General features: G+C 46.4%; 1 protein-coding gene across 16 annotated transcripts in view; it reads right to left on the bottom strand.

Annotated features, from left to right (window-relative positions):
• Window positions 1-24,267, bottom strand: part of TECPR2 (tectonin beta-propeller repeat containing 2) — a 100,658-nt gene that overhangs the window by 27,373 nt on the left and 49,018 nt on the right. For 8 of the 16 annotated variants that reach the window (XR_002803697.2, XR_011431883.1, XR_011431884.1 and 5 more), the window contains exons 11-17: window positions 23,012-23,185; window positions 20,771-20,951; window positions 19,390-19,531; window positions 16,539-16,779; window positions 15,760-15,849; window positions 13,927-14,160; window positions 5,731-5,879 (exon numbers count right to left, since the gene is read on the bottom strand). Coding sequence is in view for 8 of the 16 variants with exons in the window: in XM_023628430.2 (XP_023484198.1) it covers window positions 5,731-5,879; window positions 13,927-14,160; window positions 15,760-15,849; window positions 16,539-16,779; window positions 19,390-19,531; window positions 20,771-20,951; window positions 23,012-23,185 (1,211 nt within the window). In the remaining 8 variants the exon portion in view is untranslated. Of the gene's footprint in view, window positions 1-5,730; window positions 5,880-6,734; window positions 6,965-13,926; window positions 14,161-15,759; window positions 15,850-16,538; window positions 16,780-19,389; window positions 19,532-20,770; window positions 20,952-23,011; window positions 23,186-24,267 lie in introns of all 16 variants that reach the window. The other 8 variants (XR_011431885.1, XR_011431886.1, XM_023628434.2 and 5 more) reach the window with 2 other exon arrangements.

Below are 24,267 nucleotides of genomic sequence, written 5' to 3'. Positions count from 1 at the left end.
TCTACAAATTCCACGGCAAAGTGCATTTCTTCCACAGCACGCTAAAGCTAACTGAATAAGAAAATGGGGTTCTATTCAGCGGAACTACTTGAAATGGTTAATGTTTAACAGCCCATTCAGCAATCACTACTTTATTCAGAGCACAGCTTTGAGGCTCTTTCATGTGAATTTGTTCTATTTTGGCCATTTTCCCGGGCAAAGCCGTTGATCACTATAGTCAACAGAGCACTCCAAGTAAAGCTTTCTTCCCCCAATTTTAGCTTTGCTTCCTAGAGGTTATTCTAGAATCTAAATGGAGAAAGGAAGAGGAATCTGCGGTTTCATGCAGTCCTCGATGTAACTCTGGCTGGGTCACAACTCAGCCAGGGGCCCGAGTGGCCCCACGGCTGCAGAGGCACAAGCAGAGGCAAGGCTGGCTGCCGCCCGGCCCACTCCTGCATACCTGGCCTCTGGCTCGGGAAAAGGCAGCTCCAACCCGCTCAGCAACCACCAGCCCGCAGACCTTCCACTCGGCAGCCCTTACCGAATCGGGTGTGGCTCCGTGCTGGGACCCTGCAAACCTCTGCAGCCCCAGGTTCTTCTCGGCCCCCCACAGGTGCATGACAAACGTGACAAATACTGCAGGGAGCTTTCAGAGGAATATTACTAGCAAGCAAAGCAATGTGCACAAGATGTGTGGAAGAATAAAGAATAGAGTGGAAACAGAAGAACTAGAGAAGAGAAAAATAGAGAAAAACCAACAAAACCAAAAGATAGTTTTTGAAAAACATCAACAAAATTGACAAGCCTTTAGCTAGATTAACTAAGAGAAAAAGAGAGATGACTCAAATTACTAAAATCAGAATTGAAAGAGGGGACACAACCGCCACGCTTACAGAAGTGAAAAGAACTATAAAGGAGCACTAGCAACAACGGGATGCTGATAAAGTAGAAACAGATGAAATGAATAAATTCCTAGAAAGATATAAACCACTCAAATTGAATCGGGAAGAAACAGAAAATTCTGAATAGACCTATAATAAGTAAAGAGACTGAATCAGTAACCAAACAACATCCCACGAAGAAAAATTCAGGCTACACAGAGGAATTCTAACAAATGCTTAAAGAACAATTAACACCGATCCCTCAGCAACTCTTCCAAAAAATATAAACGAAGAAAACACTTTGCAACCCATCTAAAAGGCCAGCATTACCCTGACACCAAAATAAACACATGGCAAGAAAATCAAAGACCAATCTCCCTCATGAATATGGACACAAAAATCCTCAACAAAATACTAGTAAACCAAACCCAGCAATATACACAAAGGATTACACATCATGACCACGTAGGATCTATCCCAGAAATAAAAGGTGGTTCCACCATACGAGTCAATCAATATAATACATATTAAGAAAGGAAAAAACCACACGATCATCTCAATAGAAGTAAAAAAAGCACTCGACAAAAGCCAACACCCTTTCACGATAAAAACACTCAACAAACTCGGACTAGAAGGGCACTTTCTCAGTCTGAACAAGGGCACCCACAAAAGGCACCACAGCTAACAGCAGTATTGAATGGGGAAAGACTGGATGCTTTCTCCTAAGGTGAGGAACGAGACAAGGACAGCCACTCTCACTGCTCCTATTCCACACTGTACAGGAGGTACAAGCCAGGGCAATTAGGCAAGACAACGAAACAAAAGACATCCAGACAGGAAAGGAAGAAGTAAAATTACGTCTATTTGTAGATGATATGATCTTGTATAAATCCTACAGAATCTACAAAAAAAAGTTATTAGAACTAATAAACAGTTTAGCAAGGTTTCCAGATACAAGATCAATATACAAAAACTTACACTAGCAATGAACAATCTGAAAATAGAATTAAGAAAACAATTCCATTTATAATAGCATCAAGAAGAATAAAAGGCAGGAATAAATTTAACAAAAGTAGTATAAAACATATACTCTCAAAACTATAAAACTGTTTAAAGAAATTACAGAATATCTGAATCAATGCAAAGATATCCCACGTTGAAGAACTGGAAGATTGAATACTATTAAGATGGGAGCGTTTCCCCTAGTGACCTACAGATTCAACAGAATTCCCATCAGAATCCCAGCTGACATTTTTTGTAGAAATTGACAAATTGATCCTAAAATTCATATAAATATGTGAAGGGGACAGAGCAGCCAAAAACATCTTGAAAAAGAAAAACCATTTCCTGATTTCAAACTTTACAACAAAGCTACATAATCAGGACCGTCTAGAACTGGCCTAATGATAGACACACAGATCACTGGAACAGAGCTGAGAGTCCAGTAATAAATCCTTACACTCATGATCAATTGATTTTGACAAGGCTGTTAAAGACAATTTAATGGAGAAAGAATAGTCTTTCCAATAAACGGAGCTGGTATAACTGGACATCCACATATATAAAAGAATGAATTTAGACACCTTCCTCAGACCATACACAAAAATTAGCTCAAAATAAATCAAACACCTAAATGTAAGAATTAAAACTATAAAACTTCTAGAAGAAAACATAGGTATAAATCTTACTGACTTTAGATTAGGTAATGGTTCTTAGATAGGACACCAAAAGCACAAGTAACTAAAGAAAAACTTAGATAAACTAGACTTCATCAAAACAAAAAATTTTGTGCATCAAAAGACACCATAAAGAAAGCGAAAAGACAACCCAGAGAATGGGAGAAATATTTGTAAATCATATATCTGATAAGCGTCTAGTATCCAGAATACATAAAGAAGCTTCATAACTCAACAATACAAAGACAAATAACCCAATTAAAAAATGAACAGGGGCCGGCCCAGTGGCACAGTGGTTAAGTACACACATTCCGCTTTGGTGGCCCAGGGTTCGCCGGTTCGGATCCCGGGTGTGGACATGGCACCGCTTGGCTAATCCATGCTGTGGTAGGCGTCCCACATATAAAGTAGAGGAAGATGGGCATGGATGTTAGCACAGGGCCAGTCTTCCTCGGCAAAAAGAGGAGGATTGGCAGCAGTTAGCTCAAGGCTAATCTTCCTCAAAAAAAAAAACAAAAACGAACAAAGCATTCGAATATACAGTTCTCCAAAGAAGATATACAAATGACCAATAAGCACATGAAAAGATGCTCAACATCATTAGTCATTAGGGAAATGCAAATAAAAACCACAATGACATGAGGATGTAATATACAGCATGGTGACTATAATTAATAATACTATATTGCATATTTGAAAGTTGTCAAGAAGGTAGATCTTAAAAGTTCTCATCACAAGAAAAAAATTTGTAACTACGTATCATGACAGATGTTAACTAGATTTATTGTGGTGATCATTTTGCAACATATACAAATATCAAATCATTATGCTGTACACCTGAAACTAATATAATGTTATATGTCAATTATACCTCAATTCAAAAAAATTGAATTGTAACAAAAAGTACCAATCTTGATCAGATCAGCTTTCCTTTATTTATAGAACTATTCTAGTATAAATTGGAACTTTCAGTAACCCACACAATATAAAGTAATCTTCTCTGTTTCAATAAACTTTTTACCCTGTAAGAAAAAAAACCTGCAATGCCATACCACTTTACACTTATTAGGATGGCTAGAATAAAAAAATTGGTCAAGAAAAATTTTGGGGTGAGGATGTGGAGAAACTGGAAGCCTTATACATTGCTGGTGGGAATGCAAAACGATGCAGCCCCTGTGGAGAACAGTTTGGCAGTTGGTTAAAAAGTTAAACATACAATCATCATAAGATCTCGCAACTCCACTTAAAGTTATATACCCAATAGAACCGAAAACACATGGCCACACAAAGACTTGTCCACGAAGGTTCACAGAGGCATTATTCATAGCCAAAAGGTAGGAACAGCCCCAATGTCCACCAACTGATGAATGGACAAACAAAATGCGGTCTAGCCATACAATGGAATATTACAGTCACACAAAGAAATGAAGTGCTAATACAAGCTACAACCTGGACGAACTTTGAAAACATGATGCTAAGTGAAAGACGGCAGACAAAAAAGGCCACATATTGTATGATTCCATTTATATGAAACAGGCAAATCCCGAATAGGCAAATGTATAGAAACAGAAAGTAGGTTAGTGGCTGCCAAGGGCTGAGGGGAGTGGAGGGTCCAGGAGAAAAGGGAGTGGCTACTAATGGGAACAGGCTTCTTTCTGCGGTCATGAAAAAGTTCCAGAATTGGAGAGTAATGACTGCTGCACAACTTTGTGAATACACTAAAAACCACCGAGCTGTATACTGTGAAAGGGTGAATTAGAACTCTTGAAAGAAACAAAATAAAGCCGTTAGAAGTAAAAACAAAAAGTCGGTGTTGACAACGATGCACCAAAGCAGCCAGGCCACAAGAAGCTGCCTGGTCTGAAGAGAATTAGGAACAGCAGTGAAACTAACTGCAAGGCAGCTTGCCTCTCACTGTCACTGTGCACCAGCAGCACTCAGCGATGCAGTGACGAAACAGTCCGTCTGCCGGGTGGACTGCTCCCACTGTGCTGCTGTCAGCCACCACCATGTGCAGAGGAAAAGCGAGCATGCGTTATCACTCATTACACGTGACCTCATGTTTGCACAGTGCTTTCTAATTCCAAAGTGTCGTCACAGACACCGTTCTACTCACTCTCCCCAAAACCTGTAACGGAGGAAGAGCCATACGGAGCCTCCCTAGGGCCATGACCACTAACCAGGGGCCCGAAAGAACCCTGGATCTGACTCCTGTTCGACTGTAGGGTCTCCCAGCACATGCCCCATGTCTGATGGGCAGGACTGGGGGTCTTCATGACCAGCCCTGCACCTTGCCCCTTCACCTCTGCCGCCCCATCCCTTGGGGGTCACGATACCCAAAATGTAGACAGTCATGAACACAGGCATGTACCCAACCCTTAGTTTCCTTCCTGTCTCCATGTAAGCATTTTTTCTTCAAGGACGATCCTATCCACTCCTGCCCTGCCGCTGCCTCTGCATGTGGCAACTTCATGTTTTTTCCAACAAAGTCACAAAATGGGGACTAGCAGGAATTAGAGCAAATAACACTTACTGAATCACAGGCCCTGAATTATAAATTTTAACAGAAATATACTTAGCATAGCAACCAGGCCCATTAGATACTTCAGAGTAACTACACAGTGCACCAGACTCAGACTTCTGCTTTTGACTTGAGTGGTGGAACAGTCAAGAGAAAAAGAAGAACACTCGGAATACACTGTAGGCTGAAATACGGTGGGCGCAGGGGAGGGGTGGGGCAGATGGGAAAGAGAATTTCTTCAACAAACAAGAAAAGGCACTCACGAAACACTGATAACAGATTATCTCCACCACAAGATTTTGAGTAACTTTTACTTTCTTTTCTACACTTCTGGGTATGGTTTGATTTTTTTTTCTTTTAATAATGCTTATTTTGTAAAAAGTTAGAAACAAAATATTTTTATTTTGAGAAAAGAAAAAACTTCATCTTGGCTCAGATAGTCTTTAACAACTGTTCAGCTCTAAACCCCATAAATACCAAATTCCACAATTAGGATGCCAATGAATGAGTATGTGTTGATATGGGGGCACGCCCTGTTCCCTGGGCACACACCTCTGCCCCCACTTGCCAGGAGGCCTACATAAGCAGGCGTGGTCCTTTTCCCATCAACAGCATCCCGAGAGCTTCGTCTTGCTGAGGAGCAAGTTGGTATCAGTCAATTTTTGCTTACCTGCACAGGTGGCTCAATCATTATCCAGGCTGGAAGCATCAGACTGGGATTCAGAGGCTGGGTGCCTACGCGGAAGTAAACTCCACCCCTGGAATCGCAGGCCCAAACGTGCTGATTTCCACACGCCAAGCTTGTCAGTTTTATAGCTCCTGTAGACAAATAAAGTCCGCACACTAATTACTTTTGTAAAATGACTAGTCTTTATTTAATCTATGAACTTTGATTTTATACTTCAAAGGAAGAGATGAGGCTGCACATGCAGTTGAACTCTGCTGCTTAAGGACAACACAGCACAGGAGAGTCGCTCAGGCCTCAGGCTGCCCTGCCGCCTGCGAGGCGCCACGCCACAGCCCTTCTATGCCATGGGTCAAGACGCGTCAGCGCTGGCCCTGAGTCACCAAGCACGAGGATCAAACCTCAACGTGGTCCCATCATTAGCTTCATCAGATACATGACTATTACCAGCAAATTCTGGATTTAGGGAGAGGGAACTTATCTTTACAGGTAACTTGATCTTAATTAGAATTAAGATTAACAAACTAAGTCTCCCAGAATCTTCATTGTTCTTTTTGCATTTCTCCTTGTTGATTAAACCGATTTTAAGAGGAAAGGAAACGGGAGGAGCCTTTAAAGAGAAATTACATTTGACTATTAGTCTATCTGGCAAAAAGAGCAACAGCCAATGGTTACTGAACAGCTGCTGCAGTACAGGCTCTCAACTAAGTCTTTTAAATCCTCATTTCAAACCTCACAACAATGAGGCTTGTTATTATTATCCCCATTCACACATGAGGCCATCAGGACTCAGGCATGAAGAGACTTGCCCAAGATCCCACGGTGAGAACGTGGTTAAGCCAGGAGGCAAAGGGTGGACTAAGGCTTGCACCCAGGCCAGCCTGACTCCTCCACATCAGCTACCTCTGACCTCTGAACGCCAGTCAGCACACAGATCTTACATGATTAGTTAATCAGTTTTGACAAAGGAATATACCCGGGTAACCCACCTCCTATTGAGTTATGGAACATTTTCATCACCCAAGAAAGTCCCCTCAGGCCCCTTTCCGGTCACTCCCCTCTGCCCCAAGGCAAGCACTCTTCTGATTTCTATCACCGTAGACAGTTCAGTGTGGTCTAGACTTCCGCAGAAACAGAATCACAGGTACGCACTCCCTGGGCTCTGGCTTCTTCAGTGTAACATACGTGAGATTCATCAGAGTGCCTCTTCTTTTCATCGCTGAGGATCAATACAAGGCATGCAAACGCCACAGTTAGTTTATCCATTCACCTGTTGAGGGACATGTGGGCCACTTCCACTTTGTGCTACTAGAGTAAAGCTGCTGCAACACTCTCATAGAAGACCCTTTTGTGAACGTGTCTTGTTTTTCTTGACTAATGCCTAGGCGTGGAACTGCGGGGCTACAGGGTAGATGTTCGTTTAACTTTGCAAGAAACTGCTAGTTTACCCCTTTTCCATTTTACACGCCCACCAGGAGTGTATGCTGGTTGCCCACACCCTGCCCAGCATTCAGTTCCGGCACCTTTTTCATGTCGACCATTCTAGTGGGTGTGACGTGGTATCTTGTCATGATTTCAATTTGCATTTTCCAGATAACTATTGATGTCGAGACTCTTTTAATGTGCTTACGGGGCATTTCTATATCCTCTTTGGTAAAGTGTCTGTTCCTTTTGCCCATTTTTCTAGTTGAATGGTTTGTCTTCTGATGACTAAGTAAGAGGATGGGTCATTTTGACTTTAAAGCAGGGAAAAAGGGGATGCAGCTACATTCACTGGTGGTGCTGCTCTTGGCCACCTCACACAGTTGTCACTGGCATCAGATGACAGCTCATGTGTCTGCACCAAAACACACAGACACAGATCCTGCTGGGTGGCTATCTAGTCATGCGCCTTTAGTGTGACACCAAGTTAAACGCATTAACTCACCACTACACAAAAAACTCTCCGTATTCCTTTGTGCATTTCTTAAAGAGGTTGATTCCTCTTACACTGAAACTAACTGTATTTTCTCCTTCCTTAATCTTTTATAGAATGTCTTACCAGAGAGTTCAAACAGACTCTGTAGGGCTCTAACACTACATATTAAAAGATTTATACCAATCAAAATAAAGTACCTTCAACAGTAAATTCCAGAAACAGCTGAGAAACAGATGCTAATTTTAAAATATTAATTGAAAATTAATTTTATGTTGGAGTCTTCAACGTGCCTTAATAGGAACTACAGGCAGTAGCCGATCATGAGAAGAGTCACATGGTGACAAAAACGCACTGGGCCAGCATCTCACAGTTAGCAGTGAATTAACAACACTGCCAATAGAACATGGAGTTCACATTACAAGGAGAACATTCTATTAGAACAAATATAAAAGGCGGCTAGACTATATACTTTAGTGTATAAACAACCTTATTCTGAACTGAAGAGACAGGTCCAAATGAAAACATTTAACCGAGGGCTTTTGCGCAGCTTCCTACCTCGCAGAAGGGTCTCCCAGGCCGCCTGAACGCAGCTTTATGAGTCTGCTCCACAGAGATGACAGTCAAGACAGGTGGCAGAGACAACTGCCCTCCCTAAACAGTCCACAGCTCCTCCCAGTCCCTCAGAGTTGGGGGGGCCTCGTCACCAGTGCTGCACAGTGGGCTGGGAGCAAAAGCGATCTGTCACTTCTGAACTGAAGCAAAAAAGAGCTGGCAGGGGACCTTTCAGCTGTCCCCGGCTGCAGTGACCAAGACAGTGGAGTCACAGAGCACTGAAGCAGGATCAGTAAGCTGCCACCCAGGGGACAACGACCCTGAAAGACTAACAGGTGGAGACCAACTTGGTGGGAGCAAGAAAGCAACACTCATGGCCTTAAGTCGCTGACATCTGGGGCCTGTTATGGCAGCGTCACCAGGATGACTGACACAGACAGTGCAATTCTCCGGCCTCTCCCCACTTTGCTTTTCCCTCCCATCTAAAAAAACGTTTTACTTTATTCCACAGAACAGACATTTTCCCTTTAGGATTACTTTTAAAACATACATTTTAAAACAAAAAGTCACATTTATTTGGCGTTTTACTATTTAAAAAACACTTCTGCATAAATTACTGCATAATACAACCCTATTTGTTACCTGAAGGCATGAACTGACGCTGAATATTTCTTCATTAAATGCTGTGACCTGACGAATAATATTACAAATTGCATTAGTTTGCTAAATATTCCAGTGCCTGACATATGCATTTCTATGTGTACTGGGAAATAAAATGTTACGAGCATCTTAAATATCTGCTAAATGATGCAAATTTTCTTCCAAAAACTAGGATTGTAATAAATCACAAAATTCCATACTGTCTCTATAACTGGGTTCAGTAGCCAGACATTTAATTAAAGAACTCTCTCAATTTAATCTCAGAGCAGCAAATGATTTGGCAATTTGTATGGGGCAGAAAAGAGAGGGACGCTACATCTTAAAGAATAAATTAAAAGTAGAAATCATGTGCATGACTTGATACTTTGCAAAAGTCATCTTTGAAATTGAAATTTCTGCTTGCAATGTGAGAAAAACTGGTGACATTCCAGACTTTACAATGACCTGGTGCTGCCCAAGGTCAATGCTGGCACGAGGTAGCCCAGATCACGTCGTCAGCACTGGGAAGAAGGGCTTCCACTTTCTATGCTTTCAGCGTCGGAACACTCGTAAAGAAAAGGCTAGGGCTGAAGAGAAGAACTCAGGTAAACCCCATCTCTGAACAGCTTTTATAAAGCCAACACCTCCTGCCTCACGTCCTGGGCACGCTGATGGCAACTGGGAGCTGGGCGAATCAACTATGTGCGATGACATCTTCTGCCTCCACGTTAGGCAGTTTTATTTGTGATTATCAGGAACAAGGAATGAAAACTGCTATCTCAGAATTACCTAGAAATGGGGTTTCAAATAATAACAACCTTCCCTGACAGTTTAATTTCCTGCTGAGCATGGACATGGTCAAGCATGTGGTCCCTGTCCGCAAAGTCCCCTTACCCTCCGTGTGTAAATGCCTCATGAGTCAGGCTGAAATGACTGTTGGGACAGAGCAAGAGCAGATGCTCAGGGAACACAGTGGGAAAAGTGTCCTGATGGAGATACTGACTGAAGAGAGCTGAGGGGATGGGACACTCTCAGCTGAGGTCTGAAGGAAGAAGAGCTGAAGGGAAAAGAAGGGAGGACACTCCAGGCCATGGCAAGAGAAGTGAACACCAGGCATGGAAGGGGTGGGCATACTGGGGAAGGGCAATGGGTGGTGGCTGAGCCCCCACTGCAGGAGGCCCGTGAAAGGCAGGCCGGGTCAAGCTGTGAGGGCCCTGTGCCACCCTGAAGGCTGGAACTAGATTCTAGGGGCAACATGGAGCCATTTAACACTGAGGGCACGCCGCTGAAGCTGTGTTGTAGGAAGACAGCTCAGGAGCCCATGGGGCGGGGAGGCACAGCTGGCGCCGTGGGCAGTAGCGCAGGTGCATGGGAGACCTAACTCTGGCAGTGGCAGGAAGCAGAGGTAAGACAGCCAAGGAGGCCTTCTGGGTTAGACGGAAGAGACAGCACCAACCCCACTGGCCAGCAGAGAAGCACAAACAGCCAGAGAGGATTCTGCCCTTCCCAGCAGAAGTCAGCAGGAGCAGAGGAATGAAGTCAGGAAAAAGAGTACTTTTGGGAAAGAGAAGTTTGAAATTGAACAAAATCCTTACACGCAGAGTCACAGTCCTGACAGGCTGTGCTTCCTTTCCTTGCTGTGAGTGCCCGCCATGGCCAACTTTAAATGAAGAGTGAAGGATCCCCGTTAACCCAGGTAAGCAATGTAGGGCAGCATTAACGCCACCTAGAGCACCACACTTTCTATTCACTGCTATCCAGGGCACGCAGCCTGAGACAGCCTGCCATGGACACTCACACGTGGGGTTTCTGGGCAGGGAGCACACACCTGAACTCAAAATCTGCATCCCCTAATTTAAACAATAACTTAAAAAATCCTTTGATTCACCTGTTCGTCCCACAGGCCACACAGACCATAGTTGGAGAAAGCCCAATGACAGAACATCTGGTGGCCCTGGCCTGCCTTTCGCTGTCCCTCACCCTGGCACAGCAGAAGGCCAGCACCCCCCTCACTGCACCATGCCCACTTCCCCTGCCCTAACACAAAACCTACCAGCTCTGGACTTGCTGCATTCTCCCAGGATGTTCAAAAAATGGCAAAAGGAGTCTCTATCCATTATTTCTCTATCAGCCAGCAACCCAAATAAATAAACAAAATCTAGAGCTCAGAGCAGGATAAAGACTAAGAAAGGCAGTGCTTCCTGTAACGACCCCACACTGTGCACATCGTTAAACCCAAGTGAGCACTGCCCCACCAGCCTGAGGAGTCGAGCTAGTGATGGCTTGAGAGTGACCCCAAGCAGCATGAGCCATGCTTTTAGGATGCCACACCTGCCCGAGACAGTTTACATGTATACAGGATGCTTACTTGCATCATCTCTCTGGGGTGGGGACTGCTGTCCCCATTAGAAAGGTGATAAATTGAGGTTTAAAGGTAACACAACACTCACCCAGGGTGCTACAGCCTGCTCAGGGCCCAGCTCACTCAATTCCACCAAAGCTGAGATCCTCCCCTGGAAAGAATGGCCACCACCTCAGCAAAGGCCAAATGGGCATCACGGAGACCTCCAACACTAGCCAGCTAGCCAGTGCCAGGACTAGACTGAACTAGAAGGGAGGCATGAGCTGTGGGCTGGAGCCTGGAGGCCCTGGGCAGAGCTGGTTCCAGCAGTGTGGAGCCTGGCACAACACGCATTTGCTCTGCACCCACCGCAGTGCGATGGCCTCCTCTGAGGGACTGGGAGGGCGTGGTGCTAGGGAAACAGCTCTGCTTCGGCCCCAGATCAGCAAATGAGCACGGCCTCCCATAGTTCTCAAGATTCAGTAGTGGACAGGACACAAACCATGCCCTGGCCTTTTTACCTCAGGAAGGAACTAGCTACATCTCCCATGCTGGTGTGGCTGGGGGCTGTTGGAGAAAAGCTGAGGCCAGTAGGATCTCGGAATAAATCAAAGGCTTCCCAGGACAGGCAGAAGGGTCACCCAGCACCAGCATTCAGGGCCACTACCAGCCACAGCCTTGTCTGGTCAGTCACTGTCAGTAATGGTGGCTGGCAAATGCTCTCAAAAGCTGGAAGATGACCAGCTCTCGTGCTGGGATTAGGTTCAAAAGACAGGGTGTGATGGGGCTGACCCAGTGGCGCAGCAGTTAAGTGCGCACGCTCTGCTTTGGCAGCCCGGGGTTCGCCAGTTCAGATCCCGGGTGTGGACATGGCACTGCTTGGCAAGCCATGCTGTAGTAGGCGTCCAACATATAAAGTGGAGGAAGATGGGCAAAGATGTTAGCTCAGGGCCAGTTTTCCTCAGCAAAAAAGAGGACTGGCAGCAGATGTTAGCTCAGGGCTACTCTTCCTTAAAAAAAAAAAGACAGGGGTGCAAGGTCAAAAGCATAAAGAATCAAAATGACCCTGGAAAACAGAGCTTGCTTCTTTAGTTGAGAACTGACCGGGTCTTAAGTGAAGCTGGATATGTTTGGGGCCTTGTTGGACAAACGAACGACAGTATCTCTACACAGCAGCTGGTAGGAGCCACACGGGCTGAGACCAGCTGTGTGGGATGGTGAGAGGCCCCCGTCAGCTGGAAGTGCTGCCAAAGGCTGCTGGGGAGGGAGGCAGACAACGAGCCCTCCCTCTCTTTTTTCTTGCTTTCTTTCTCCTCCTTTTTTTTTCTTAAACGAGTACACGTGGTTGAAATGAGTACATGTACTCTCAAACATTAAATGCTTCCACAGCTCAGTTCTACCACCTAACAAACAAAATACTGGCTGTCAGTTTACCAAAGTGGGAAACCGTACAGCAGGGAAGTATTCCTAAGGCTCACATGGACCCTCTGGAGGCACCCGGTGCAGCTTCTGCCTTCAGACAAGCTTCCACCTTCAGACAAGCTACATCTAAGCTGCTGGTTGATCAAGAATTTGCCAGGAGGGGCCAGCAGGTTGGTGCAGCGGGTAAGTTCGCATGTTCTGCTTCGGCAGCCCAGGGTTCACTGGTTCGGATCGCGGGTGCAGACCTATGCACTGCTTGTCAAGCCATGCTGTGGAAGGCATCCCACATATAAAGTACAGGAAGATGGGCACGGATGTTAGCTCAGGGCCAGTCTTCCTCAGCAAAAAGAGGAGGATTGGTGGTGGATGTTAGCTCTGGTCTTATCTCCCTCAAAACAAAACAAAAAATTTGCCCGGAGAATAACCCAATGCTGTGGGCTCATTCTATTATCTTATTTCTTGGAATACGAATCTATTACTTACAAACGGCATCACGCTCCCCCGCCTGCTCTGGAACACCCCCGGGAGATTCAGAGAAGAGCAGCAGTTAGGAGATGTACATCCTCTCTGTCTGGTCAGCGATCGACACCTGCTGTTGAGCAGCTATTTGTTTTTTAAAGATTGGCACCTGAGCTGACATCTGCTGCCAATCTTCTTTTTCTTCTTCTTCTCCCGAAAGCCCCCTGATACATAGTTGTATATTCTAGTTGTGAGTGCCTCTGGTTGAGCCATGGGGGACGCCGCCTCAGCAAGGCTTGATGAGCGGTGCCATGTCCGCGCCCAGGATTGTAACTAGCGAAACCCTGGGCCACCAAAGCAGAGTGCATGAACTTAACTGCTCGGCCATGGGGCCAGCCCCTAAGCAGCTCCTCTGTGTGGGGCACTCTAGCTGTGGGGTGACAGGTAAATGTGCTGCTGGTCCTGGAGTGGGGCGCTCTCATTCTTCCGGATTTAAAGGGCACAAAGCAATGTGCCATATCCAGGTAGACCGGCGGAAGCAGCTGCATCAACAGTATTATTTCGAACAGTTTTTAGTGGCAACTTTCTCTGACTGCATGCTCCTCCTGGGTTCTGAAAACCTCACCAACTGTAAGGGGCGGGGAGTAAAGCTCCTTACAAAATTAACAGGGCCATTTACTCTGTAGGAGCAGCTAATCAATCTCCTGAAATCCAGCAACTTACAAAACGTCATAGAAAAATGCACCCAAGTTAAGCACGGGCCCCAGGAACTTGCGTCAGACGTCACATTCTGATGCGGCGGTAAGGCAGAGCCCTGGCGCCAGCGAGCACACTCCCGAGGAGGCCGTACCTAGCTGAGAGAGGTCCAGCCTGGTCCAGTGCATGCCTGCGGGGCAGCTCTTGGAAAGCGTCCTGATGAACACCTGGCCAAGGCTGTCCAGGGCCCACAGAGCGTCCTGGCAGGCGGCGTATGCCCTCATCTCGGCGTCGGGAGGCAGCTGCACTGTGGAGGGGCGCGACTGAGCATTCTGGGCGCTCACGCTGCACAGGTCCTTGCTGCTCTGGCACAGCCACAAGGAGCTTCCTGTGGAAAAGGTTCACGTTTGCCACTGACAAAACGCACAAGGCAGCCTTTGCCTTCGGGCTGCCGGCACCTGACGGCTCCTGCTCCCACACTCCTTTCTCACTGCCGCACAGCAGGGGCTCTCAGTGTGCTGGGAGTCAGAAGTCAGAGGGAAACACTGTGACCAGCCAGTGAATAAGAAATAAGCCAAAGATATGTTAAAGAAATCAAAGAAAGTAGGGCTCATGACATTTTATGAAGGCTACAGCGTTGGCTTAGCAGCTCTGAGTCTGGACATCTTGTAATGGGCTGTGGAGTCTTTAACTCGGTGTGTTTAATCAGCGCCCTGGAGGGAGCAAGGTCAGCAGATCCTCAGAAGCATGGCAGCAAGGCACTTCCCCTGTCCTTCTGGTGATGGGGTGAGGGGTGGGCTGGCAGGGTGGGGAGGCACTGGAGAAGGCGTGGAAAGCTGGAAAGCCACTTCTTCCCCTCCTCACCTCAAAATTAGATCTTTTCACTCCCTCGACCATTTTTAGTCCTTCAGCTTGAATAGATTCAGTTTAAAATGCAAATAACCCTCAGGGAAATTAAAACTTCGGTCACAATATATTATCTAAAGTATTATCTAAAACTTGTGGCCCAATACATTTTAGAGTTCAAAATTTTTTGGATTTTGAAAACCTAAAGTAACGGGTATGCCACATTTAAGTGATGCCCCGGGGAGCCAGGCAGCACCCCCAGTGAAGTGCAATAACGTTCCTGCAACGAAATGTGTGCATAGCCACAATCGACAGGATAAACAGAGACTGTAAGTAGCCTCAGCAGTTCAGGCCAGGTTTTGCTGCCAAATGAATTTGTGCCAAACTCAGTAAAAAACCTACAGTTGTCAGAGCTTACTGATTTCAGAATTGTATTCGGAGCAGTCTGGGGAGAAAGCGTTTTATTGTACCGACCAAGTAATCCATATCCTAGTGGGACTAACGGCTTGAACTAACCAACTGCTTTATCCGAACCATCAGCTTCACAGTGTCCTCTCATCTGACCCTCTGCCATCCTGGGAGGAGGCTTCGGCTGCTTCCCAGAGGGGCGCCTAACTGCCCAGGCTCCCAGTCACTGGCAGCTGCACCGCCTCTCCCGGCTCCACACCCTGTGCTCTGGGAAGGGCTGTCGTTCTGACTGGAGTCTGGAGGAGGCCGCCCCTGCGGGGAAGGTCTGCCCTAACAGGCAGCGGGACTCGGCCAGGCAGAGGCTGCTAGCCAGACGGAACGAGGCTGCCAGGAAGTGACAGCAGAATCCACGAGGGGAAATGGAAAGGCACCCAAAGAAGCCTAGAGCCTACTGGCCATTGCGCAACAGCCCCGTGACATGTTGCTGGAAGTCACTGGCCGCTGGCCACAGTATGTTCCCCTCCTTCAGAAGGACACTTTGCCTTTAGACTCACTCAGCTTCATGACGGTAGCCCCTTCTTTCTGGGGCCCAGCTTCAGGGCCCTCAGCTCAGCCAACATGGACTACTCGCCTGTGACACCACATTTCGTCTCTGAGGTCTACAGAGCCACACTCCCCTGCCAACTAGGCCACAGTCGAACTGCCAACCTCTGCACTGCATTTCTCAACCAACCTTCCTTTGTGGGAGCAGTGGAAGCCAACACAAAGGCCCATTTTGTTGCAGAAGCTGTCCCACGGGGAACAACATTATTCCAGTAAGTGCCTAGAAAGAATAAACAGGAAAAGTGTGTTAAACAAAGAAGACGATGAAAAAAACTTTAGAGCTTCAGTTCTAGACTACAACTCGTCTTCAAAACCTCTTACAGCTAATTCTAGAATGTCTTTAAATTAGGAGGTCCAAGCCAGCACTGCGAGAGCTAACCACTGGTTTCTCTCTGAACACCGAGAAGCAAAGCCATGATCTTCCCCAGGGTCAGGGGGAGGCCACACAGGAGGAGGTAAGCTGGAGAAAATTCACCAAGCAGGAGTTCACTCACAGAAATGAAGACCCAGCTGGTACATGTGGATTTAAACCTACAGGTACAGCTCTGGCCAGAGCGTGGCATTTTCAACAGTGCAGTAAGTTTCCCGCTAGGAAATGGACTATTCTCTCCTACTAGGCTCTTAGGTTTGGGTGGGTTTTTTCATTTAATGTGAAATAATTGACATGAAAATGAGCTCCCAGTGGACACTGATCACACACCATCCAGACAGTGGTATCCAAGTTGTGGGAATGACAGATTAAAAAAAAAGAAGCTGATACAAAGCATAAAGAACGCCTCCATTAAAACACTTCATACCACTGGCACCGAATTATCTTCTCAAGTTGAGATCTTAAAGCTTGTCTCTAAATGCTGGCTTTAAAGTGAAGCTGCCTATCAAGCCAATGTGAAAATAAAGTAATACACCCACCGATGAGACTTCCTTTAGCGACATGGAATTCATTCTTGCCTGAGGATATCCAGATGCCACTGTTGTTGACCCCTAGAAGGCTCGGCTGGCACTGAAGCTGCTGAGACCAAAATGCCATGCGCAGTTTATCTGCCACCTTTTCGACAGGGACTTGAGCTGCTGTGGCCACTGAATGCGTGGCGTGGATGATGGTCTGGAATAAGCTGCACTGGTCGAACACCACATAGTCTGTGATGCTCACCTGGAGGGGGAGACGGGCAGATACCCTGCTCTCAGTGCAGTTACAAGTGCCTTCTGTATGGTCACTGCCTGAGAGGTAAAGTTCTGGCCCATGTTCATCAAACACCCAAACACACATGCACATGTGCATTTGCAGAAGGACCAAAAAAGAGTCGAGCAGGACATCACTACCAAACTGCCAACTATAATTATTTCTGGGGATTGGACTTGGAGGATGGAAGAAAATGTTCACCTTTCATTTTATACACTTTTATATGACACGGATCTGTTACAGAAGCAGGTATTATTTTTGTGATCAAATATTACCCCCTCGCACCCCAGAACACTTTTATTCTAATCAGTGAGAAAGGATACTCTTGTTTTTAAATTTAGGTATTTCCAATGGACAACAGTGTCAGTATTTAGAATGATAACATGGGTTTAAAAGGTATTATAAGTAGGGCGATGAAGTAATTTATGATCTAAACTGGAACTGTTCATAATTATGCCAGGCCAACAGCAAACCCAGGACTGTCCTGGACATGCAGAGTGGGCCCTGGCTTGATGCACGACCGCTTCTCTAACGTCCTGAAAGATACATTTCTCCAGGGCACCTCCCTCCCAGGAAGGCCTCTCGTTTCTTGGCCAGCTCCGGTTGTTAGGAAGTTCTCAGATAGGTCAGAATCTGATCCTGCATGACTCTCACGCATATTTCTGCTCTCTCGGGTCTGCTTATGGAGAATGCCACCGCCATACTCCTTAGGACAGCTCCCTGCAGGCCACATTCCCAGGCCACGCACAATGAAATGTTGAGTGAAAGTGACATCATTTATTATAGGCAGCTTAATTTATAGGAAACAATAAGAAAATTATGGTAAAAATCGGTACTTTATGACACGTAGAAACACTGCCTGTTCTCTGTGAAAGGACTCGCTTGCGCTGACCGTGAGCTGCTGCGCTAACTGTGGGGTAAGCGGGTAGCTTCCCTACTCAGGACCCTGCTGACCTGCTGCAGAGCCCAGAGCCCCGTCTCTCAGCCCCAGGGAGTGCTCCACAGCCTGGCTGGGCAGCTCCAATAGAGCCCACAGAGCGCCGGGCAATGAGCTCCTGGGACTCATGCGCGGGCTGCGGTGTGCAGGCTCAGGGAGCTCTGCCCTTCCTTGGGGGGGCGTACAACACTAAGGCCGTACAGAAAGCCTAAGACAGTCTCAGCCCTAGCACCCAAAATCTGTGGATAAGCAGGACACAAATTAAAAAAACAAGAGAAAGGTTTAGCAACCAAACATAACTGGCTCTAGCACTACAAAGAAATCAATCTTGGGGCCGGCCCCTTGGCCGAGTGGTTAATTCACGTGGTCCACTTCAGTGGCCCAGGGTTTCACCGGTTCAGATCCTGGGTGCGGACATGGCACCGCTCGTCAAGCCATGTTGAGGCAGCATCCCACATGCCACAACTAGAAGGACCCACTACTGAAAATACACAACTATGTACTGGAGGGATTTTGGGGAGAAAAAAAAAAAAGAAATCAATCTTATAATAATTAAAATAACTCTGCTTCCAAATACCTCAAAGATGATTCTGTGAAGTTTAAAAATTTCTCTAAAGATAATGTTCTGAATATTATGACAAAATGGTATCTAGTTTTCTCTAGGCTACTTAAAAACAGAATTTAGTACATATACACATGAGAGTGTGTACATGTGTATAAAACCATATAATATTGCTACGAGAACAGAGGTACTCTAAAATCATCAGTATAACCTTTCAAATAGTACCTGGCATATCAAATCAGAGACATATGTACACACATATGTATTTATCAAAGAGCAAACACAACGTAGTTTCCACATTCTCATCTGAGAGACCTAAGAGTAGCCAATGGAAGACCTGCCTTCAACAAGCCACGTCTGAGGCAACAATGAGGCCTGAACCAATGGAGCCATGATCCTGAAGATGCTGTCCATCCACAGCCGCCGAGCATCGTACAGCCTCGCCACCACAAAGGGGGACTGTGGGAGCAACACGCACACTCAACAGTGCCAACGAGGGCAGTAGATGCTCCTTTGAAAACATGTTCTAGTCCACACTGGGACCAAGTCACAAATAATTAGCTCGATCATACCCTCTTATTTCTTAAAGCGTTTCCTTTTCTGGGAGTATGTGGGAAAATCCTCCTTTCTTTGTTGAAATACCATTTACTTAGAGGCCTTTGGAACAAACAGAGATGGATGAATTTTAATTGTGGGTTGAGTTTTTCAAACCTATTGTCTAGTTTCTTTTCTGAGCACATTTGTTCAGAATTAAACATCATTATTACCTAGATCCTCAAACAGATGTCACTGGGTTTACTTAGCACATAATGATAAATTTCCAAATAACACCAAAATAAAAAATAAATAAATAGAGCCTGCATATCTAAGGAAAGAGAGCTTTAAAGTTACCTCCTATGACGAAAAGTCCTTGATGTTTCTAATGTGCTCAAACACAGCAAAGTCTAACTCATCGAATAGTAAAAGTGAATACTGTTAATTTAATCCAACCTCCTCAATCTCTCTAAGGAAAAGAGAGGGGTTATAAAAACCCCAACTCAAGGAGACACCCTGGCACACAGCTCTGGAGCTGAACACCTACTTGCCACCAATGGTCATCATCTCCTTGGGGCTTCTTGGAAACGATGCCAGTTCTGAACCACAGGTTTCCTCGGATGTCCAGGGCCCACAAGGTCTGCTGGTCCCCGAGAGTTATACAGACAGGTTCTAGAGCTTGCCTTTCACTGAAAACAAGGAAGAGTCATCAACGTGGGAGTGACCACTCATTCAATGCACCCAAGCGTGTCTACGATTGCCAGCATCAAGTGTCTCCTGTGTGGGTTTGGCCTGGGAGAAGAGACATGCCCCACCCACAAGTTCCAGGGAAGGAAGCTTGAGTTTTGAGTTGAATTACTGAGCAATACATATTGTTAAAATGTGTGGTAGCTTCTGAAACACATGCTGAAGACCCAGAATGGCAGGGAAAGAAAAAAGTGAGTAGCAACATATGGAATTCAAGGCCCTGAGTACCTACCTCCATCTCCCCACTCCCTCCTTCACTCATTGAGCAATGGAAATTCCTCCCCCATGTACCAGGCTGTGTTGCACAGCTGCAGCTGAGCAGACGCCCTCTTTGTGGGCAATGCCCTTCCCCCTCCCATCTGTCTGGCGGTCTTTCTCAACTTCAAGGCTTAGCTGCGGGTCCACTCTGCACAGTGCCTTCCCTACCTCTCCGGGTGGAACTCGGGCTCCCTCAGTGCTGCGGGCTCCCCTCTCTGATTTAGGATCATCTATACTAACTGGCCTCGGTCAGTTTACGCGGCTCTACCAGACTAGGAGCTCTGTGACGGCAAGGCTGTGGTTCAGTTATCTTTGCACACCCAACCCAGCACAGTTATAGCTCACAACAGGTACCTGCTCAAGTCTACTGGGTTGCTAAATTCAAACCAAGAATATCCTAATCTAATTTTTCCAAGGACTATTAATAATTTCACACTAGCAAAATGATTTGATGGCAATTCTGTATTCAAATTTTGAATAGTATAAAGTAACCAAATAAATTATAATTCAGAGATCAATTTCAATTGACTAGGATCATAATAAAGAAAAACATTTGGCCCTAAACCATCTGAAATTCTAAAGAGAAACCACCCGACACTGGACAGTCCTGAATAGAGGCTGTTAGGAGAGACTCATGACCACATGATGCTCAAGGTTACACAAGAGGGCAGCAGCATTTTTAGGAACTGAGCTCTGACCCAATGTCCAGTATGCTGGTCAGAGGTAGGCACAGGGCATCTCCAAGGTCAGGCTGCTGAAATTGGCTCTGACAATTCCAGAAACACTATTGCCATGGAAACCTTCAGGGAACCAGCCTTGTTCAAGAAAGGCTCACAAACGTGCCTTAACAGGAGTCAAGCTGACACAGAAAGGAGGGGGGGACAAACAAGACACTGAAGATGTCTGCTCCACCCCACTGGTACCTGACGATGTCACATTTCCACTGCTCCCCTTCTGGACAGAAGCTGCTCACGCCCTCGCGGTACAAGAGGGCTCTCTGTTCTGTCAGCACCCACACCACGCTGTTTCGGGCTGTGACCTGGGACAGTGGGTAAGGACAGTCGACCTTCACGGCTCTAGCACAGGGACGATCCACGCTGAGACCTGCCAGGGAGATGGACAGGAAACCCCCGGAGACACATAATCAGGATTTCATACCTCATTTTTATTCTGTTGTTTGTTTACTTTTCTTTCTTGGTATTTCGCTATATTCTTTTGTAATAAGTGCTTTTTCTTTTTAAGGTCTAGTCAACATAAAATGGTTAAATTGTGCTTAAATATAATATCTATCTAAAGTGTTTTCAGACACTCCTTGAAAACTGAAGGAATAACAATTCAGAATCCTCTAGTATCCCAAAGTAGCTTGAGACGTTCTGAAAGCCCAGAGCAGGAGGGCAGCCGTACCTCGAGACAAGACAGCCCAGGGCGAGAGCAGCGCGTGTCAGAGATGACGTGCTGCCCTGGACACTGGACGGCTGGGCCCCTCGGGGCCTCCGCTGTGGGAGCCAGCAGGGACCTGAGGCCTCTGGCCATCCTCTGCAGAGGAGTTGCAACAAAGCAGCTCCTGTCTCCCGGCTTTTTCCGGGGGTGGGGGTGGGGGGAGGGGGTTCCGCCCTAAAATGAAAACCTCGAATCCCCTAGATGAAATGCAAGGTCCATCACTCTGCAAAGCTGTTCCTGACTCCAGTCCAAGGCTTTCTCCCACCTCCTTGCAGGCTGTCTAATGAGCTTGAAGGCCACTCCCTGGGGCACTGGAAAAACAGCTGTTACCTAAAACCCCAGATTCAGTGGCCTCAGCCTACAATTAGGTCTCAGTACTCAGATGTGCTCCCCGACTAATCACAAAAGCACCTGATGGTACCACAGTCCATGGGTTATACTTGCTCGCACTCAACTGGGTGGGAACCACGCGCGTGACTTCTTATACAACAAGCCCTCGGGCCAACCGCAGACACCCCAACCCAGGAGGTCTGGGCGGGATCTGGCTTGTCTGAAACCACGGCCCTGGTGATTCCTAAGACATTACGGGTCAAGAGGTCACCCACTCCTCACCCCAGGGCAGGAGCACCCCATTTTCCCCCAGGAACAAAACTCCAATGCCCCTGGAAGACGGGTGTGCGCACGCCTTTCTGGGGCTGTTTTCACTTGAAAGGAGACAGAGGAACTGGGCTGGAGAGACCAGGGCTGGCACATGACCCAGAAGCTGGCACACTGCCCCCCAGGGCCCAGGCAGGAGGTTCCAGGACACACCAGCTCTCCCACATCTGAGAGGGCTGGCACATGACCCAGAAGCTGGCACACTGCCCCCCAGGGCCCAGGCAGGAGGTTCCAGGACACACCAGCTCTCCCACATCTGAGAGGGAGCCAGATGTGCAAGGGTTTTCAATCTCAGTGAGACATCCCTAGCTGACAGTTCGTAACAGAGATGAAAACATTCTCTCGGAATCAGCAATATTAAATGATTAGAAGATTGATCTTTACACAAATCCAATATGGCCTCTTGACAACCAAAAAAGAGTTCCTGCCCAATAATCCTTCCAGATACTGATAAATCACATTGCTTTTGGAAACTCATATCCTATTTTGCTGACAGTACATAAAGACTGACTCTCATTACAGTTTATTTTTAATAAGCAAGTCCCACTGTGTCTCTTCCAGCAGCTAAAGGTTCCCCTCAGGACAGTTTCCTAAGACAAGGTGAACTGCTATTTAGAGCAAAAATTATTTCCAGCTTTTTCCTGACCCATGCGTAACTAAGTGTACACAGGCAGGCCTTTGATCTGGCTTAAAAAATCGAGCCATAAGCTACAGGAAAAAATGATTTTAATGCCATTTCTCAGTTATTCTTTCCTCTTGAGATCAGATATTGCAAAATAAGTGATGGGCAATGTCAGCCATAAGGAGAACAAGATCCTGTTTTTGTACCTCAATAAATAATCTTATTAATTCTTGCCCTAATTTTGTTTCGGGTTGACTTTGAGTCAGTAGCAGGAAACTGCTAATATATTCCAATGGCAAATACTCTTTCTACAAGTGTTTTAATTTAAATTGATTTTCAGCCTCTTAGTCATTATGATTGTTCTAAGTGTGTCACTAACAAAGCAAGGGACAGTGAGAAGCAGTTATACCAGAACCGAGGGCACCTGAGCACCACCTTCAGTTACCTGTCTGCAGGTACAGATCTCCATTTGTCCTGATGATCCAGGCTGTGTCATCGCTCAGGGCCACAAATACGGCCTGCGGCAGAGCTTCGTACCAGTGCCGCCTCCCCTTGATAGTCACTTTTCCACAAGCGAAAGCTCGGTTAGATTTCTGTTCAATCTTCCAGAGAAGGGCTCCTGTGGAAATGAACACTCTACTCACTGTCCAATAAATATTGAGAACTAGTTACACAAGAAAATTCATTCTGGGTGCTGTGGGGGAGAGAAATTTCTAAAACCCCCTCGCCCTTTGCTTCTACCCCAACTGGGAAAGAGCCCACAGCAACAAGGTTTGAACCCTCGGCCACCACCCACCAGCTGTGTATCACTTCACGTCTCCAACCCTCATTTCCTCATCTGTGAACTGGGTACCATCTCTCCCCTACAGGGCTGCGAGCAGGAATGGACGTGAGGACGTATCAACGACACGGCACTCAGAGTTGGACATGTCACAGGCATTGTGGCAAGGAACAGGAGCAGTGCCCACACTGCTAGGTCTGCCGAGATGAGCACCCAAGTTAACGTCATGAAGCCCAATTAGTGTCCTAAGAGAGGCTGAAAAGTCCCACCAGGACTCAAAGGGAGGGGGTCCCTCCTGGACCAGCAAAATGGATAAGATGCATGAAAAAGCAGCACTTGAGCTGGGCGGTCCTTTTTTCACTGAGAAAGGGATTCTGATAAAGAGAGATGAAGAAGGGGAGGGAAGGAGGAAGGGAGACAGGAAGGCACTCTGTGCAGATGGAGGGTGTGGCACAGGCCAGGTGGCCAAGTGTAAGAAACCACCAGAGTCACCAAGAGCACAGACAGCTGGACCAGGGGATCTGCATGAGGGGCTGAAGGAAGAGAGGAAAAGCAAAACAGACGGCCAAGCTGCTGCCCAACCCTGAATGCCCTGGGGCACAGGGGCTCAGGTGCCCACCGAACACATGGCCCTCAAGGCCATCTCAGCCGAGACCTCCAATCTGTGGTGACAGAGTTCAACCAGCACAACAAGGGACTGACTGGTTGGGAAACACAAAGCAATTAATATAATCAGGAAAGAACCAAAGTTTCTAAATGGCTGGGGAGATGAACCCAAAGGTAAATGGCAAAAAAGAATTAAAATGCACAATTATATAATGCCAGTTAAGTGGGGAAGTTACTATCTCAGTCAGCCGGTAGGGAAAAATAGTTTTCAAACAAGCAAAGAGATAAAACAAAGCAACCCTGAACAAACCAGT

The sequence above is a fragment of the Equus caballus genome, chromosome 24, assembly GCF_041296265.1.
Source record: "Equus caballus isolate H_3958 breed thoroughbred chromosome 24, TB-T2T, whole genome shotgun sequence".
Taxonomy (NCBI): Eukaryota; Metazoa; Chordata; class Mammalia; order Perissodactyla; family Equidae; genus Equus; species Equus caballus.
The sequence above is the reverse complement of the archived record's forward strand: the minus strand, read 5'-3'. Positions and strand labels throughout refer to the sequence as shown.